The sequence below is a fragment of the Lemur catta genome, chromosome X (assembly GCF_020740605.2).
Source record: "Lemur catta isolate mLemCat1 chromosome X, mLemCat1.pri, whole genome shotgun sequence".
Lineage (NCBI taxonomy): Eukaryota > Metazoa > Chordata > Mammalia > Primates > Lemuridae > Lemur > Lemur catta.
Window position 1 is genome coordinate 47,396,667 of NC_059155.1, and position 19,399 is coordinate 47,416,065.

At 39.2% G+C, this 19,399-nt stretch overlaps 1 protein-coding gene across 6 annotated transcripts in view; it reads right to left on the reverse strand.

Annotated features, from left to right (window-relative positions):
* TAF1 (TATA-box binding protein associated factor 1) overlaps positions 1-19,399 on the reverse strand; it is a 79,174-nt gene that overhangs the window by 55,147 nt on the left and 4,628 nt on the right. For 4 of the 6 annotated variants that reach the window (XM_045538641.1, XM_045538638.1, XM_045538640.1 and 1 more), the window contains exons 4-20: positions 18,123-18,242; positions 16,780-17,021; positions 16,165-16,383; positions 15,516-15,734; positions 14,931-15,138; positions 12,354-12,530; positions 11,859-11,986; positions 11,657-11,764; positions 11,352-11,525; positions 10,056-10,229; positions 9,520-9,624; positions 7,739-7,939; positions 7,428-7,569; positions 6,589-6,719; positions 5,802-5,882; positions 406-555; positions 123-242 (exon numbers count right to left, since the gene is read on the reverse strand). In XM_045538641.1, the coding sequence (XP_045394597.1) occupies positions 123-242; positions 406-555; positions 5,802-5,882; positions 6,589-6,719; positions 7,428-7,569; positions 7,739-7,939; positions 9,520-9,624; positions 10,056-10,229; positions 11,352-11,525; positions 11,657-11,764; positions 11,859-11,986; positions 12,354-12,530; positions 14,931-15,138; positions 15,516-15,734; positions 16,165-16,383; positions 16,780-17,021; positions 18,123-18,242 (2,699 nt within the window). The remainder of the gene's footprint in view (positions 1-122; positions 243-405; positions 556-5,801; positions 5,883-6,588; positions 6,720-7,427; positions 7,570-7,738; positions 7,940-9,519; positions 9,625-10,055; positions 10,230-11,351; positions 11,526-11,656; positions 11,765-11,858; positions 11,987-12,353; positions 12,531-14,930; positions 15,139-15,515; positions 15,735-16,164; positions 16,384-16,779; positions 17,022-18,122; positions 18,243-19,399) is intronic. The other 2 variants (XM_045538642.1, XM_045538639.1) reach the window with 1 other exon arrangement.

Below are 19,399 nucleotides of genomic sequence, written 5' to 3' on the forward strand. Positions count from 1 at the left end.
AAAGTATCCAAGACCCAGCATACTACAAAGTTCTCCAGATTGTTCTTTAAACCTGCCTCCTCGCCTTTCCCTCTCTATACAAGGCCCCTAGGATCCTCTAAGTTTTTATCTTCCATACTCACCTCTTCCTCAGGCACACCAAATTTACGTAGAAGCTGCTTGGCATTTTTCAGGGAAAGGCGACGGAGGTCTGCATCTGTTCCTGTCACTGTCTTCTTCACTGGCTGAGGCTCCTTATCATCCTATCTCAAACAAAAACAGGTGAGAATCCTAAGAAACTGAACTCCTTATACTAAACATCTAAGTCATTCTGACAATTTAACCACTTTCCAGGTCCTCCACCTCCATTCATCTCCATTTCTTTCTCCCTTGACTTTCTTCTTCTAGAAATTCAGACAATCTTACCTTCTGCTGTGTTGGTTTGTTTGGAATCTTCACATAGGAGAATCCTTCACCACACCCTGTGGGATCTGCCACCCCGGTCACCTCTAAGAGACACTTGCCCTTCATGGCAGCAATGAAGGCCCTTGTGGTATTCCATGGAGCAGTGCGAACCTGAGATACAGAAAAAGATTCTCAGGCCTGTAGGAAACATTTGCTCTATGTCTAGCGATTACCTAGAAGGGTAAAATAATTATAATGAACTTTCTTAAACTGTTCACAAAGATCAGCAATTAAATATGGCTGCCTAGTACTCAGTTCTCTTCTTTTGTATGTATGATACTTAAGTCATGACAGTAAATAGAGGCCAAGAGTTCAACCAGGGTAAGCAGAAACATAAGGAACAGTAATATCCTTTAGCCCCATATCCCTTGGATTTCACTAAGCATTCTCAAGTAAAGTGTTTTCCCCTACCTTCACAATGCTCAAAATTAGACTGATGACTGCATTTGACTATCCAATTGCTCAAATAGCTTCTTTAGAATGATCTATACGTTCTCAAAATAGATTATATGCATGTTTTCAAAGCACTGGTCCCAAACCTAGCAGCACTAAATCACAGTCCATTATTCTATCTCTGTCACAGGTTTGGTCAAAAAGGTCTGTCCTCTCCTGGGACCTTGAATAGTGTTTACCAATACCACAAAATAATTAAGAGAATTAAGACAAGGGGAAAATGTGCTCACAAACTAGTCAATAGTATACATGATTAGCTAGAAAATGGACAATTCTTTATTCAAGATTCAATCTTGAAGGCCATTCAACAGAACCCTTAAATTCTGAAACTCTTAAGACATCCACTCATTTTTCATTCCAACCATGAAAGAGTAGTACAACAATGCTTTGCTCATTCTCTGCTTTTTACAATCAGTTACTCATGTAACAAATATTTATTGAATGCCTACTACATGCCAGGCACTACCTTCTCATGAACCTCATGTCAGTGAGGAAAAAACCAAATAGCTAACCAAGTTCAATGTTATACTATCAATGTCATGATAAGAAAGTGAAGGGTGCTGGCTGGGGATGGTGCCTCATGCCTGTAATCCCGGCACTTTGGGAGGCCGATGCAGGAAGATTGCTTGAGGCCAGGAGTTCAAGACCAGCCTGGGCAACATAGCCAGACCCTGTCTCTACAAAAAAATTCTAAAATTAGCCAGATAGTCCCAGTTACTCAGGAGGCTGAGGTGATAGGATTGCTCGAGCCTAGGAATTGAAAGCCACAGTGAGCTATGATCCGGCCACTGCACTCCAGCCTGGGCAACAAAGCGAGAACCTGAGACCATGTCTCAAAAAAAAAAAAACAACCCAAAAAGAAAGAAAGAAAGTAAAGGGTGCTATACGTACATAAAGGGAAGGATTATCATCCCATCCTAACCCCAGGGTGAGAATGAGGGAAAGCTTCCAAGAGATTATAATTTGCAGATGAAGAGCAGATGGAAAGGGAGTGGAGAAAAAAATATCTCAGGCAGAAGAAATAACAGTTGCAAAATTCTGGAAAGCAAGAGAAAGAAATTCAGGGAACTGAATGAACTTCAGTATGTTTGGAGCTTAGAGTATAAGATGGGCAATGACAGGAGATGAAAGACAGTTAGAATTATATGCAAGGGCCAAATCATGTAGAGTCTTATAAATTATATTAAGGACTTTTCTAAAAGAAGGATCCAGAGAAAGTTTACGGGCAGTAGTATGATATGATCAAATATTGGGGTTTTCTGTCTTTCTTTCTTTCTTTCGTTTTTAATAGAGACAGGGCCTTGCCCTGTCACCTAGGCTTGAGTACAGTGGTGTCATCATAACTCACTGCAACCTCGAACTCCGGGGCTCAAGCGATCCTCCTGCCTCCGCTTCACCAGCAGCTGGGACTACAGGTGTGCACCACCATGCCAGCTAATTTTTCTTATTTTTTGAAGAGATGGGGTCTCGCTCTTGCTCAGGCTGGTCTTGAATTCCTGGCCTCAAGGGATCCTCCCACCTTGGCCTCCTAAACTGTTGTGATTACACATGTGAGACACTGCGCCTGGCCAAATTTTTGTTTTCAAAGGTAATTCAACTCTTTAACAAATGGTGCTGGAATAATTAGACATTCATATTTTAAAAAACAAACTTTAGCCCATACCTTGCACCCTATACAAAATTCACTCAAATCTAAATGTAAGATCTAAAACAATGAAACTTTTAGTAAAAAACGTCAGAAAATCTCTGTGACCTTAGATTAGACAAAAATTTCTTAGATACAGCACCAAAACCATAAGCAACAAAAGAGAATATTGAGAAATTGGACTTCATAAGACATTGTTAAGACAATTAAAAGACAAACAACAGATTGGAAGAAAATCTTTGCAAATCAGATACCTGATAAAGGACTCTTACCTAGAATAAGTGAAAAACTCTCAAAACTCAGTAAGAACACAAACAACTAATTAAAATAAAAACGGACAAAAGAGATGAACAAACACTTCACCAAAGAAGATACATGGATGATGAATAAGTACACAAAAAGATGTTCAACATCTTTAGCCATTAGGGAAATACAAATTAAAACCACAATGAAGGCCAGGCACGATGGCTGACACTCAGGAGTTTGAGACCAGCCTGAGCAAGAACAAGACCCTGTCTCTACTAAAAATAGAAAAAATTAGCCAGGCACAGTGGAACGTGTCTGTAGTCCCAGCTACTTGGGAGACTAAGGCAGAAGGCCAGGAGCTGGAGATTGCAGTGAGCTAGATTGCACCACTCTACTCTAGCCAGGGCAACAGAGCGAGACCCCATCTCAAAAACAAACAGGTCAGGCACCATGGCTCATACCTGTAATACTCTACTCATACTCTACCTAGGGCATCACTGCACTCTACTCAGGGCGACAGAGGGAAGACTCTGTCTCAAAAACAAACAAACAAAATCACCATGAGGGACCACTTCACACCCACTAGGAGGGCCATAAATTAGAAAAAAAGGAAATAACAACTACTGGCAAGGATGTGGAGAAAATGGAACCCTCCTACTTGCTAATACGAATACAAAATGGTTTCCTTCACTACGGGTTTCAAAATGAAAAATGAAAAAATAAAAAGAACGAATATAAAAAGGTGCAGTTCCTGTAGAAAACAGTGACAGTTCTTCAAAAGGTTAAAATTACCATATGACTCATCAATTCTACTTTTAGGTGTTTACCCAAAAGAAAAGGAAATATACATTAATGCAAAGATTTATATGTGAATATTCACAGCACAATTATATACAAATTTTTAAAATGGCTTTATTTGTAATAACCAAAAACTGAACAACCAAAATGTTCCAAGGCAATTAAACTGTGCTACATATGTACCATGGAATACTAATAAAAAAGTAAAAAGAAACAAGCTACCAATGCATACAACAACCTAGATGAATATGCTCACCAAATGGTGCTGGGGAAACTGGACAGCCACATGCAAAACAATTGAAGTTAGCCCCTTATTGACACCACATACAAAAATAACTCAAAATGGATCAAAGACCTCAACGAAAGAGCGAAAACTGTACTACTCTTAGAAGAAAACATAGGGCAAAAGCTTTATGACATTGGATTTGGTATTGATTTTTGGAATATGACATCAAAAGCACCAACAATAAAAGTAAAAATAGATAAACTGGACTATATCAAAATTAAAAACTTCTATGCATCAAAGAACACAATCAACAGAGTGAAAAGGCAACCTATGGAGTGGAAAGAAATATTTGCAAATCATTTATATGATAAGGGGTTAATATCCATAATACATAAAGAATTCCCACAGGCCGGGTGTGGTGGCTCACGCCTGTAATCCTAGCACTCTGGGAGGCCAAGGTGGGAGGATCACTCAAGGTCAGGAGTTCAAGACCAGCCTGAGCAAGAAGAAGACCCCGTCTCTACTGAAAAATAGAAAGAAATTATCTGGACAACTAAAAATATATATAGAAAAAATTAGCCGGGCATGGTGGCGCACGCCTCAGCTACTCGGGAGGCTGAGGCAGGAGGATTGCTTGAGCCCAGGAGTTTGAGGTTGCTGTGAGCTAGGCCAACACCACGGCACTCTAGCCCGGGCAACAACAGAGGGAGACTCTGTCTCCAAAAAAAAAAAAGAATTCCTACAACTCAACAACAAAAAACCAAACAACCCAGTAAAAAAGTGGGGCAAGAGACTTGAATAGTTATTTCTCCAAAGACAACATAAAAAGACCAACAAGCACATGAAAGAAAAGATACTCAATGTCATTAGTCATTTGGGAAATGCAAATGGGAAATGCAAATCAAAACCACAATGAGATACTACTTCACATCCATAAGGATGGCTATGATTAAAAAAAACAGAAAATAACAAGTGTCGGCAAGGATGTGGAGAAATTGGAACTCTTGCACACTGCTGGTGGGAATGCAAAATGATGCAGCTGCTATGGAAAACAGTAATCAGGTCCCTTAAAAAATTAAAAATAGATTACTATGTGGAGTCACTAATCCTATTTCTGGGTATATATCCAAAAGAACTGAAAGCATGGTCTTCAGGAGATATTTGTATACTCACATTCACAGCAGCACTATTCACAATAGCCAAGAGGTGGAAGCAACCCAAAATATCCATCAATAAATGAATGGATAAACAAAAGTGGTATACACATACAATGGAATATTATTCAGCCTTAAAAAAAAAGAAATTCTGACACATGTTACAACATGGATGAACCTTGAGGACATTATGCTATTTATTGAGGAAAATAAACCAGTCACAAAGACAAATACTATAGGATTCCACTTATATGAGGTATCTAATGTAGTCAAAATCACAGAAATAAAGTAGAATGAATGGTAGTTGCCAAGGGCTGAGGAGAGGAGAAAATGGGAAGGGTTGTTGTTTAATGGGTATGGAGTTTCAGTTTTGCAAGGTGAAGAGAGTTCTGGAGATGAGTTGCCAAACAATGTGAATGTACTTAACACTACTGAATTGTACACTTAAAAATTAAGATGTTTAACTTTATATTATGTATATTTTACCACAGTTTTTTTAAAAAGCATACTATATGATTTCATAATCTAAAATTCTAGAAAATATAAAGTAATCTATAGTGACAGAAAGCAGATCAGTGGTTGCCAGGGTACAGACACAGGGTAGGGAAAAGAAGAGGCAGGAGAAAGAGATTTCAGTAGAGAATAAAGAAATTTTTGGGGGTGACTGTTATGCTCATTATTTTGTCATGAGGATTTCACAGGTATAAACATGTCAAAACATATCAAACAGTATACTTTATGTGCAGTTTATTGTATGTCAATTTTATCTCAATAATGCTGTTTCTTTAAAAAGGATAACTGAGATGCACTAATAAAAATTAATGTAAAGCCTTACCTCATCATCAATCTTCATCTGAAAATCTTCCTCATTTTCTTCTTCTGGAGCAAAAAAGGACTTCTCACCATAGCCAGCATCCTGGAAGAGGACAAATCAATGCATACATCAGTCAATTGAAAAATACAAAGCACAAGTTTTGTTGAATACCAAGTACAGAATATCAAAGCTTGTTTTGCATAGACAATGAATGCTGTAAAGTCTTCACTGTATCTATCACCACTGTACAATCCTTAAGCTATTAGAAGACATATTACCACATTCCAAGGAACTTACTAGCTAATATGCAGACAGTTAGGGGCCTATAAGGAAGGTAAACAGAGGTGCTCATTAACTGAGACTCATTAACTCAGTGGGACAGAGCTATACTGTCCCACCCAGATGGATCTTTTCTGTTTTCACCTTATAAGGATTCTGTCCTTCTTTAAACCATACATCTAACACCATCATCATCTCTGCCCACTTGGGAAGCTAACAAGTACTTTCCCTGCTTATGCCTGTCTTGCAAAGAGGAGAGATTCAAAGTCACCACCCAGGTGGATGAGCAACCATTTTCAAAGCAAAGCAATATGCCTTAAGTCCCTCATTAAGCCTTCCCACTGATATTTAACTACATTGTAATTTTCCCCAGAACTGATATACACAGGGAGTACCTCATTAAGTTTGAATTTTTTAGTAACTGGTAACAATCTAGTAACTATCTCTAAGACAATGAGAAAGAGTCTTCTCTCCTATCTCTCTGAAAAACAACACAGGCATAAGCAGTGCCTAAGAGGAAGGTGTTCACCTTCAGTCGCTGCTCTGCGGCTATCATGCTATAATAAGCACAGCACTGCTCTGGTGACACCATAGCTCTGATCTCCTCTTCAGTTGGTAAACGAAAATCAGACTTCAGCACCCACCAGTTTGAGTCCATCCCTGGAAAAGATGCAGAGAGAGAGAGAATGAGACTTCTGAATTCCAAAAGCCCTGAGATTCATTGACAGCAATAGGGATAGCAAACCAAGACTGAACCAGGCAATGCCTAGAAGGTAACACGCCTAGCCACAGCTGTTGGCATGACTGGCCAAGAAAACCCCTGCTGCTAGGTTTCCTACATATAAGATATCCAACAATCACACACTGAATTTCCTGGCAGCCAAAATCAAACAAGTAATCAGAGCCTCCATAGTTAGATTTGCTACTTCCTACCTTTGATGGCCAACAATTTCTATTTTATTAGCTGTATGCTTATCCCTTAACTGAAAGCCATCACAATTCTTTTTTTTTTTTTTTCTAAAGACAGGGTCTTACTCTGTCACCCAGACTAGAGTGCAGTGGTGCAATCATAGCTCACTACAACTTCAAAATCTTGGGCTCAAGTGATCCTCCTGCCTCTGCCTCCCAAATAGCTAGGACTACAAGCATGCACCACCACACCCAGCTGATTTTTCAAAAAAATTTTTTTGTAGAGACAGAATCTTGCTATATTGCTCAGGCTGGTCTCAAATTCCTGGTCTCAAGCAATCCTCCTGCCTTGGCCTCCCAAAGTGTTGGGATTATGGGCATGAGGCACCATGCTTGGCCTTGTTAACTCTTTTCTTAGAAAGAGGCAGACAGGACAAATAACTAGTCACAACTGATGACCTGTGCGTTTGAAGTCAGCGCAGAGCTTTAGCCTCTTTCGGATGCTGCTTTCTGAATGGGAAGGAAAGGCTTTTTTTATATCTTCCATTCGGATCCGCCGCGGCCGATCTTTACTCTTCCAGAAAAGGCGGTAAATAAAAACCTGCCCAACAAACCAAATGTATTTTATTTGGCAAAGAAAAGAATAAAAGTTCTCACTACAGCCTCTTTCCCCACTAAGTGCCAATATTTTCATCTTTCCTGATGTGCTCCCTAACCCACATACCATTTTTATATACATCCTGACCCCCTTCCTATCTTCCCAGTCTTACCTGTAGAAAGTCTCGAATATGTGTATTGGCCCTTTTGGAGTTAGGCCCAGGAACTTCAAACAAGGGGCATTGCTGGCCAACCACAAAAATATCTACTAATTCCCGAATATAGTAACCCTGTCTTGTCCGAATAATCAGGAAGTCAGTTTCTGGCATCTTATGAAGATAAATTGGAGCACGAAAAAGGTTGTTCTCAAATGCCTAGCAGAAGTAAAAACATAAAAATTATATACAAAAAAGCCCTAGTAAATTCAGTCAATTAATAAAAAAGGAAATTTAAGCTTGTTGCTCTCCATCTGTATTATGCCATCTAAGGTCTATCCAGTAATATAAACAAATTATAACATGGAATATCAAAAAGGATTAAATAATTTTTTATCCACTGTCTTTTAGTATCAGTAGTGAAGAAAATAAAGGATTTGGATTCAGGTGATGGTGGCTCTGTCATTAACTGTATGATATCAGACAAATTATTTAATCTCTCTGAGCTTCATTTTCCTCAACTACAAAATGGAGTCACTTAAAATGTCTATACCTCAGGACTGCTATGAAGATCATACACGAAAATCACTTTATAAACTAACAAGTACTACATTACTACCCTAGACCCCAACACAGCCCTTGACACACAACAGATGAAATCAAAACATGTGTTGAATAAATTAGTGAATTAAAAAATAAAACAACAAAAACAAAAAATAACTAAATAGGTACAAACTATGTTAGAGAGGACAGAATAAACACAAAGGAAAACACAGGACAGAGGACAGCAGAACAGAAACATTTATGAAGTAGTTTAAGCAGAAGCCAGATGAGGATTAACTGTTACAAGAAGCCTGTGAGTCTAAGGAAAGTCTCTCCACAAAATCAGAAGAGTGGCCAGAAAGGAAGATCTTCATTATATGAGTGTGGAAAGAAAATTCTAAATGTGAAACGTGGACAGAAAAAGAATTACAGGAAAAGATAGAAAAGGATGATTAAGAGACTACGAAATTAGCCACAAAAGAAGGGGATGGATTGGTAGAAAACCTTAATAGAAAAAACCTCAACAGAAAGTTACAGTAGAGGAATGCCAAGGACAGTATAAAGATGACACTCAAAACTTAGTGGGAAATGGACTAGATGTAAAAAATAAAGATAAAATAGGCTTTGCAGGTGTTTTAGGAGAGAAGCAATAGCAATGGTGGAATAAAGTAGGTGTAAGAGTACGGAAAATGGCCAAGGGTCCCAAGAGAAATGAAGTGGAGGAAAAAAACAAGATAGGAGAGTGCTAGAGATTTCCCCACATAATTTGTGGACCTCCATACTTCCCCTTGAATATATAAAAGCTGTTACCAGAGGACCTTTCTAGACCCATTAGAACAAAGGAGGAAAAAAAAAAACATTTCACTATGGCTGGGGACTATAGATGGCACAGTTCAGGTGTGGTTCAATACTCACAATGACCAAATTAATATGATCAAAATGCACCCATTTCACATACAAGAATTAAACATTCATAAATTATAGTAAATTATTAATCCTAGGTTGGCTTCCCTATGCCATCCAAATATTATTGGGCTTCCCCAGTTTTCAAAAAACCATATTTAGCTTAAGAGCAACACAATTCAGAACCAGTTTTAAGAAAAAGATTTTTTAAAAAACATTTTTGAATTATACTCATCTTCCCCATATTTGATACAAAACAGCCTCTTAATCAACTAAAATTGGTTCTTTCTGAGCTGACTAACTCATCTGTCAATTTCCTTAGAAAAAAGTAGAAACAGGAAGGAATTCCTCACCTGCAATAATTGGCCAGGATGGAGAGAGCCTAGGAAGGGAGATGTATGACAATAAACAGTTTCCCCATATTTACAATCTGGTGCTCCAGGATCTTTTCCAGGTTTCTGTAAGGAACATAGCAGACCCAGTTACTATCACAGAATATAATACAATCAATAATCTTATACAATATATTCCAAGAGCATGGCAATTTACTAATAAAGGTTGAGTATCCCTTATCCAAAATGCTTGGGACCAGAAGTGCTTTGGTTTCTGGAATATTTACGTTATACTTCAGTTGGGCATCCCAAATCTGGAAATCCAAAATCCAATGAGCATTTCCTTTGAGCTTCTTGTTAGTGCTCAAAAGTTTTGGATTTTAGTTTCATATTTTCAAATTTGGGATGTTCAACCTGTATTACTATCTCCAAAAAAGATACTACTCCTTTCTCCCCCCAAATTTATAATATAAAAGAGACAAAATACATGCCCATAGTTTATCACTAGATATTTATCTATAGCTATATTAGTAACAAAAATCTGAGCAGAGACTCACCCGTTTATAATAGTTCTTTATCTTCGTTGCCATGCCAACCTGCATCATTAAGGGCCCATTTTCCTCACTATATTCTGCAAGAATAAGATCTCCATCTTTGCCTGTGAGGTCCTGAGGTGTGCGCATAAAAAACATCTCTCCACCACCTGAAGCTTGCCTCTCTTGTTCTCTCATCTGCCCAGAACAAACAAAATACAGTCCAGCTCCTGACAGGACACTAACTACACACACTGATGTATTCAATCTGAGACAAACACACCAAAAAATTTTACTTTGCTATTTTTCAATTTCATCATAAAAATTTTGAAACATACTATATAGTAAAGTTGAAAGAATAGTACACTCAACCCTCCATATCTATGAGTTCTGCATCCATGGATTCAACCAAACACAAACCAAAAATATTTGCAAAAAAAAATTGCATCTGCACTGAATACATACAGACTTTTTCCGTCATTATTCCCTGAACAATACAGTATAACAACCATTTACACAGCTTTTACATTGTACTAGGTATTATAAGTAATCTAGAGATGATTTAAAGTATATGGGAGAATGTACATAGGTTATATGCAAATACCATGCCATTTTATATCAGAGACTTGAGCATCCGAGGATTTTGGTATCCATAGGAGGTCTTGGGACCAATCCCTCAGAGATACTGAGGGATGACTATACTATGAACACCTATTATCCTACCACCATGTAACTATTTATATTTTGCCATATTTATCTATAACTGTCTTTCTACAGATTTCGCTGAACCATTTTTAAAAGTTGTAGTAATTGTGATACTTCACCATTAAATATTTTCACATGCACTCCCTAATAAGGACATTCTCCTAAATAACCAAAATAACATCCTATCACATAGGATGAAATAAATACACAGGAGAGGTCGGGTGCAGTGGTTCACACCTGTAATCCTAGCACTCTGGGAGGCCAAGGCTGGAGGACTGCTTAAGCTCCCGAGTTACAGGTCAGCATGAGCAAGAGCAAGACCCCATCTTTACAAAAAATAGAAAAATTAGCCAGGTGTGGTGGTGTGTGCCTGCAGTCCCAGCTACTTGGGAGGCTGAGGCAGGAGGATTGCTTGAGCCCAAGAGTTTGAGGTTGCAGTGAGCTATGATGACACCACTGCACTCTAGCCAGGGCAACAGAGCAAGACTCTGTCTCCAAAAAACATAAGAATAAATAAATAAATACATGGGAGAAAATAAATAATTCTCTGATATAATCCAGTATATTCCCCCCATTTGTACTCCAATATCTTTCAAAGCCAGAATTCAACTATACCTTGGCCTTCTTTTTGATGTGCTTTAGCAAAGGCTGGACTGAGTGGGGACCTGGCTGAGATAATGCCCCAAAGGAGTACTTTTTCAGAGGTGGGCGATGGAACTGCCGGAGTTTGATGGGCCCCATATGGGTAGGAAAGAAGGGCTGCCGTAATTCCACAGCAGGAATTGAATGCTAAAACAAGAAAACAGAAGTGTTTTTTAGTATTTAAAATTAACTCTAGCCTAGACCAAGATTACCCATATCGTCCCATCAGAACCAAAGCAGGAGGTTCCCCTCCACCACATAAAAGATAATATTTGTACCTGGATAATATTCCCTCCAAAGGTGCCTCGAAGACCCTGTTGCTTGGGGTAGTAATACTCATCATTGGAGAGATTCCATGGATCTTTCACTTCTGGCTGAGACATGTTCTAATGATAGATCATGAAATAAGCCTTAGTCAGACTACCCTTCTCCATTACCTTTCTCTGCTCTAAACATCAAGCCCCTTTTCTCTTCACAGACCTGCTGTGGTTCCTCCTTGATGACTCCTGTTTTCCCTAAGAGAATTCGACTCTTCTTCAGAGATGATTCCTTCTTATTCTCCTTGGAGGGAGAGTTAGAGGTGGCCTCTTCCTTCTCATCAGGAATTTCTGAGGATGAAACAAAAATCACTCCAGAGTTGCTATCCCTGAAGATTTACCTTTCTTACCGACATCTCTGCAGTTCCTAACTAGCTACCTCATCCCATTCCAGACCAAATCTAATCCATGATTCACTCTAACTGAACAAACTACACTGACGCTGCAAAGGTTCCACTTTCCAACATTCCTACATGAGTTTTCCCTAAACTATACCCAAACACTACAAACTGACAGCCATAACTTTGCCCTCTCAAACTGCCATCTGGAGTTTCTAGTCTTAACCTTCCCCACTCCTTCTGATTTCCTCCTGCCCCTTGACATTAACAGCAAGCTGTCACTGTTGGAAAAGGAACACTGGCCTCTGCCGGTAACATACCCAAAATAAGATTTTCATCATTGGGATCAAGTGTCAAAACAGGAGGCTCCAACAGCCGGGGCATGGCCTGAGCATCCCAAATAATATTGTCCTCCCAGCGTCCATACACCAGATCCTCATTGTCAATGGGAAAAATAGAGTACCAAGGTTTGTCATCATCCAAAGTGGCTGCAAAACCTATTCAAAATAGAAAGAGGAAATACTCAATAACAGATAAAACATTTATACCCCTTTCAATCATGATTCTAATAAAGCTCAAAAGAGTAAATGTTAGAGTTACTCATGTAGCTACTGAAAAGGAACCTACACAATGTATTTCTCACTTTAAAAAAATGCTGTAAACAAAAATGTTCACTGTAATATTATTTACAATTGTCAAAATTGAAATAGCCTAAATGTTTAATAACAAATGGTTAAATAAAGTATGGCAATAAATGGTATGGTAAAATATGCTAACAATAAATGGTAATAAAACATATTAAATACAACTATTGGTTGTAACAAAATACAATTATTGGTAAATAAATTATGAAACATTCCTAAAAGAATACTATGCATCCAATAAAGTATCTGGGCATAATGAAAGGGAAAAGGGAAAAAGCTTATTTCCTAGATTTAAAAAATTAGACAATTTTGTTTTTCCTCCAAATTATAAAAGTAATCCAGGTTAACTGAAAAAAATTGGAAAATACAGAAAGGTAGAAGGAAGAAACTGAAGCTGTCTGTGATCTTATAAATCAGAAATAACCAGGCTGGGCGCCGTGGCTCGTGCCTGTAATCCTAGCACTCTGGGAGGCTGAGGCAGGTGGATCACTCGAGGTCAGGAGTTCGAGACCAGCCTGAGAAAAAGAGAGACCCTGTCTCTACTAAAAATAGAAATGATCTGGACACCTAAAAATATATAGAAAAAATTAGCCAGGCATGGTGGCTCATGCCTGTAGTCCCAGCTACTCAGGAGGCTGAGACAGAAGGATTTATTGAGCCCCGGAGTTTGAGGTTGCTGTGAGCCAGGCTGACGCCATGGCACTCTAGCCAGGGCAAAAGAGCAAGACTCTGTCTCAAAAAAAAAAAAAAAAGAAAAGAAAGAACCACTGTGACCCTTTACTATATTTTTAGTCAGCTTTCCATGTTTATATAAAACATAGAAACATGCATTTTTTTACACAAATGGGATATCAAACATGTTGTTTTATATCTTTTTTCTATTTAAAATGAGTTTCGCAAGCCTGGCATGGTGGGGCATGCCTATAGTCCCAGTCACTTGGAAGGCTGAGATGGGAGGATTGCTTGAGCCCAGGAGTTGGAATCCAGCCTGGGTAACATAGTGAAACTCTCTCTCTAAAAAAATTAATTAAAATGAGTTTCCCACATCATTAAACATTTTTATGAAAAACTCTGAATGACATGGAAAATATTTGTTAAGTGAAAAGCACAGTACACAAAACTGTACATATAGACTGAATTACATACACATACAAAGAATGAAAATAAACTATACCAATAAGTTAATAATCGATAATCTCTGGATAGATTACTGGTATTTTTTTTTTTTTTGAGACAGAGTCTCACTCTGTTGCCCAGGCTAGAGTGCCGTGGCATCAGCCTAGCTCACAGCAACCTCAAACTCCTGGGCTCAAGCAATCCTCCTGCCTCACCCTCTCGAGTAGCTGGGACTACAGGCATGTGCCACCATGCCCAGATAATTTTTTCTGTGTATTTTAGTTGTCCATATAATTTCTTTCTATTTTTAGAAGAGATGGGGTCTCGCTCTTGCTCAGGCTGGCCTCGAACTCCTGAGCTCAAACAATCCACCCACCTAGGCCTCCCAGAGTGTTAGGATTACCGGTGTGAGCCACTGCAGTCCAGCCTTTTTTTTTTTTGACACTATACCATATTTTCAAAGTTTTCCACAGTAAGCATGACATACCTTTTTAAAAAAATCTATTTAAGAAGGGAAAAGGCAAACTGTAGAATTACAAAAACAAAGGGGCTTTGGAAACAAAAAATATACTATAAAGATAAAGCATTGTTATAGTTCAGAAAGCTCTTTAACTTCAAAATGGCTTTCACATTTCTCTAATAAGAAACTATGTAGCTGGGTGCAGTGGCTCATCCCTATAATCCCAGCACTTTGAGAGGCCAAAGCAGGAAGATCGCTTGAGGCCAGGAGTTCAAGATCAGCCTAAGCAACACAGTGAGACCCCCCCGCCACCATCCCCCAGTCTCTATAAAAAATAAGAAAAATTAGCCAGATGTGGTAGCACGTGCCTGTAGTCCCAGCTACTCAGGAGGCTGAGGCAAGATGACTGAGCCCAGGAGCCAGAGGCTGCAGTGAGCTATGATGATGCCCACTGCACTCCAGCCTGCGTGACCGAGCAAGACCCAGTCTCTTTAGAAAAAAAAAAGAGAGAGTCTATCCTAGCTGATTAATAGGGCAAAAAATTACGTGGACTAGAATCAGGGCTTAGATCCAAAACATTTCACTATCCCTCAGCAGCCCAAAAGATCACAGCTAAGCCAACTAGGATAACTAAGATGAAGGGTAGTGTGCTAGACACAGCAGCCATGGGAGCACACCTTGCTGAACATTGTAAGCCATGGCATTCCTAGTCATGCTGGAAGGAAGCCAGCCTGCCAGGCTTGCACGCTGAGGTTTTGTCCCTTTGTGTTTGACATCCTCCCCATCCCAGATGATATCATCCTCCCAATGCAGCTGTGTCACCATCAGGAAGTTTTCATCAGCCAGAAGATCAGTGCCATTGCTTTCTTCAAGTTTCTTGAATTCCTGTAGAAGTAGGGAAGGAATAACAAATCCCTGATTGGTCACTGGTCAATGTTCCCCCTCCAAATCCCACAGCAGAGACACATCACACACCTTATAAACAAACAGTCCTTTACTTGAGAGAACCACCTGATAATGGAGGAATACCTACTGCTTCCCACTCCTAGTTTGGCACAGCACTCATTTCACAAACAGAATCCTCAGAATGGGGCCTTGTTACCAGGGTGATATACTACACCAAACAAAATGCTAAGTTTAGACACCTAAATCTCCTACCAACGAAGCCCTACACAACATCTACCCAATTAAAAAACAAAGTTACTAAAACTGATAGGGCCCTGGACACACTGATTCCTTTTTTACACACCAGTGTTGCTCACCTCCATCATTCTACATTTTATCACAGGTTCATGTTCTGTCTTTCTCAGTTTGAAGCCATAGTCAAATCCACTTCCATCTTCAGGGACACCCAGCATATCGTACCATAGTCGGGCAGGCCCATAACGCCACTCAGCCACTCTTGGTTTGGTATCTGTCACTTTATCTATATCTCCAGTTGACTGGGAAAACTTCGACTCCACAGGAGCCATCATTGTGATCTGTAACAGAACAAGGTAGGGGGATGTTCTAAGGCTACAGAGAGTCAATAATCAGGAAGCAAATTTATAGAAGCCATAAGGCTGATTCTTGAACAGGAATCTTTACCTGGAGTTACAATGTAAACAATGGAAATATATCATGGCACATTCTGCCTATCATTCAAACCTTCCTACCATTCAAACCTTCCTATTTAGCAGTGTATTATCATCTACTCCTCTACTCCCCCGTCCTCCCCCACCAATTACTTTTCCATTACAGTAGGGAAGGGGGCAGTGACTGTGATTGAATTTATGATTACTCATTGAGAATTAGGATAGAATTCTGCCTGCTAAGGTGTTACTTCCAATTTAGACATAAGCTAGGGGAGAACTCATTTATTTGTTCCCCTCGTGGGCTCGTGGGCCTTAATCCCAGGTCTCTTTTGCCTACTTCATCATCAGAGAGACATTGCTCTGGAGGTGGTGGTGGAGCGTAGTCATAGTTCCACAAAGACTTCTGGTTAACTTCTGATTCTACTGAGCATTCCACCTCCTGGATCTGCTCTTCCTGTATCAGCTCACGGTGCTTCTTTTTCCTCTTTCTCCGAGCACTCCGCCAAACAGATGGGACATTCTTCCCTGGTCCAAAAAGACGTAGGAAGCGTAATACCTAAAACACAGAACACATTACTATGCCAAATAGGAAAACAAAAGCATCTGAGCCTGAAAACTCCCTTCAACTGTGAGGGAGGAATCAAGGAGTGCATGCAGATTTATAACATCCAATGCAAATACAAAGAAGTGCCCTGTAATAATCTGGAATAGCTCTTTTAAGGCAATAGGACAGTTTCTAATGAGAATAGCTTAAATAGCATTTACTATCAATACACACAACTTCAAAAAAAGACCTAATACAGTGTGAAGAGCTCTTATATAGCCAATAATATGTCACTGAGTAAGGAAACCCTTAGCTCTTATCCATTCTACATTTAGCATCTTAACAAGAGAACTCAGTATTTGGAAGAGGTCAGTAGTTTGCAATGTGGGCATTCTCCACAGAAAGTACCTTTCCAGGCCGAAATTCTGGAAAAAGTTCTGTGACACTTGGCAACAGCTTGGTGGCATCATGCTGCATAATCCCGGCCAATGGTAGAGTCAGCTTCCCATCCTCAGATTCTGCCTGTGTTGCTTCCTGAGGTCCCATCTCAGATTCTGAGTCAGAGGAACTACTGAAGTCCACTTTCTCTGAGGCCAAAGAGGAAGGGGCAATGATGGAGGGCAAGATGATGCCTTCTCCATCTTCAGACACTGCAACAAGGAAGAGAAACCCCTTTGGCATGTAACTGTGAGCATATTTCTTCAAATTCAGCCAACACCCACTCTAGGCTATACACATGGCTCAATGGCAGGGGATGTAGTCCCAAGCACCCAGATTACTAGTATGCAACCCAGAAAACTCATTATCTCCCAGCATCCCCAACTCACCTTGTACCCGGTACCCTAGGGTTGTGATGAGAGAAAACAAACACTATTACTACATTTACTACTTTCTGTAAGTGACCAATATTGTAACCAATGGTGTGATCAATAGCAAAATTATATGATACTTTATACCAGTCAAGCTCTATCATGTCCAGTTCAGGGACCCATAAGCTGGAGAATTTTTTTAAGCCCACGGGATAACAATGAGATTATTTAGCATAAAATAAGATCTATGACACAAAGCTAACAGTTGATATTTAGCCTGCAGACTAAAAAAGGAAATGGCTTAAAACTCCAACAGGAAGAATACAGGTTAACATAAGCCTCAAAATATGGGAGATCAAAGACACTACTCTTCCCCAATCTTCTAGCTGAGGACAGGGTTATTACCATTACAGGCATAGGACTAGGTGAGATGATCACTGAAGACCCTAACAGCCTTTGAAATCTCTGAATATCTGATAGTCGATGCTATATGATTTATACATATTCTAGGGTACCTTCCCTATTTAACCATTTCATTTAAAAGAAAGCCACCTAAATTTCCAAATACCAGTATGCAGATCAGCTGCCAACAGAAACTACTTGGAGAACTCTTTAAAATTCCAGGACTCTACCCTAGATCTTCTGATTCAGACTCTCCAGGGGTATTTTTTAAAGACTTGAGGTGATTCTGACGGGCAGCCAGATTTAAGAGCCACCGACCTACACTACTGCTTCTTAAGCACATGTTAAAACACTGATGCCAAATCTTTTAAAAGTAAAGTTTCCTTTTAATACTAAAATTTGAGATTGTATGAATCTCCACAAGTTTTATCCTTTCCTAGCAGCTTAATTTTGTTTAATCGCCCTTTACATGTGTGCCAAAAACCTGTACTTATGAATGGAAACTTTCTCCCTAGACAAAAGTAGACACTCTCTACTTACCACCAGTAATAGCATCTTGGTCCTTATCCTTCTTCATTGGTCCTGGGGGTGGAGGTGGGGGAGGCATCAACTTGCAGTCAATGTCTTCACAATCAGCATCATAGTCATCTTCATCATAATCTAACAAAACCAAGAAGGTGATGATCTCAATATCTAAAATGTTATACAACCACCTTGAGCTCCCTTGCCACTCAAAAATTTAAAGCACCACCTGAAGTACTATGCATACCCCTTATGAACACATGGGAGATGTAGCTTCAGCCTTCAGAAAGAGATGGCATTATGGTATAGCCAAATACCATAACATTATGTATAGTATCTCATACAGGATATGAGAGAGCTTCCAAGAGCTGTTTGAAATCTTTTGTTCCTTTTCCAGATCATGTGTCTTTTTTTAAATTTTCACTCTGTTCAATCTCATAATTAAATTGAATCTTCTTTCTCTGTCAGTTTCCCACAGGACTGGTCTTTCTTCTCACCTCCCAAGTCTTTGACATACCTCTGTCTACCATCTGCAGTTTATTATTCTTTTCACTGTTTTTTAACCATTGTCATCATTTAATACTTGGTCCTGGACACTCTTTTATTCCCCTATATGCCCCCTTTCTCAAGAATCACTCTTATCTAAATTAAACCCAAATCTATAAAACATTGAAATATCCTTCAATTTTTTTAAATTCCCTTTTGTTACTATCAATACCATATCCATTCTCATTTTCCCAGTTGTGACTTTAGTCTATTGTCTCCTTCATCAATCTCTTAATCCCCAACATACACGTTTTCCAATCAATCGTTAATAGTAATTACAGCAACTTCCATTTACAAAACTCCCATTATATGCTGGGCATTTCTAGCTGTGTTATACATAATCTTCCCAATAATATTGCAAAACAGGAAATATCCTGAGATACAGAAGTTAAGTGACTTACTTAGAGTCACACAGCTTTAAGTGACAAAGTCAGAATTCAAGCCTGGTTTAAAAACAAAGCCTATATTCTTTCCAACAGACTTCCTCACTCACCAAGTCCTACTGATGCTTTATAAGCAACTCTCAATTTGACCCTCGCTATCATTTTCCACAGTTGTCACCCTACTCCAGACCTTGATAATTTTACATCTCTAGCCCACAAGAACAGTCTCCAAGTTAGCCTGCCACTCAGTCTTTTAGTAATCAAAATCCCAGAGCAACAAGTATCAGTACTCTAAAGCATCACATAGAAATGAAAGCCAACTAACAATTACAGAGCATCCACCATACTATACTATGTAAGTACTTT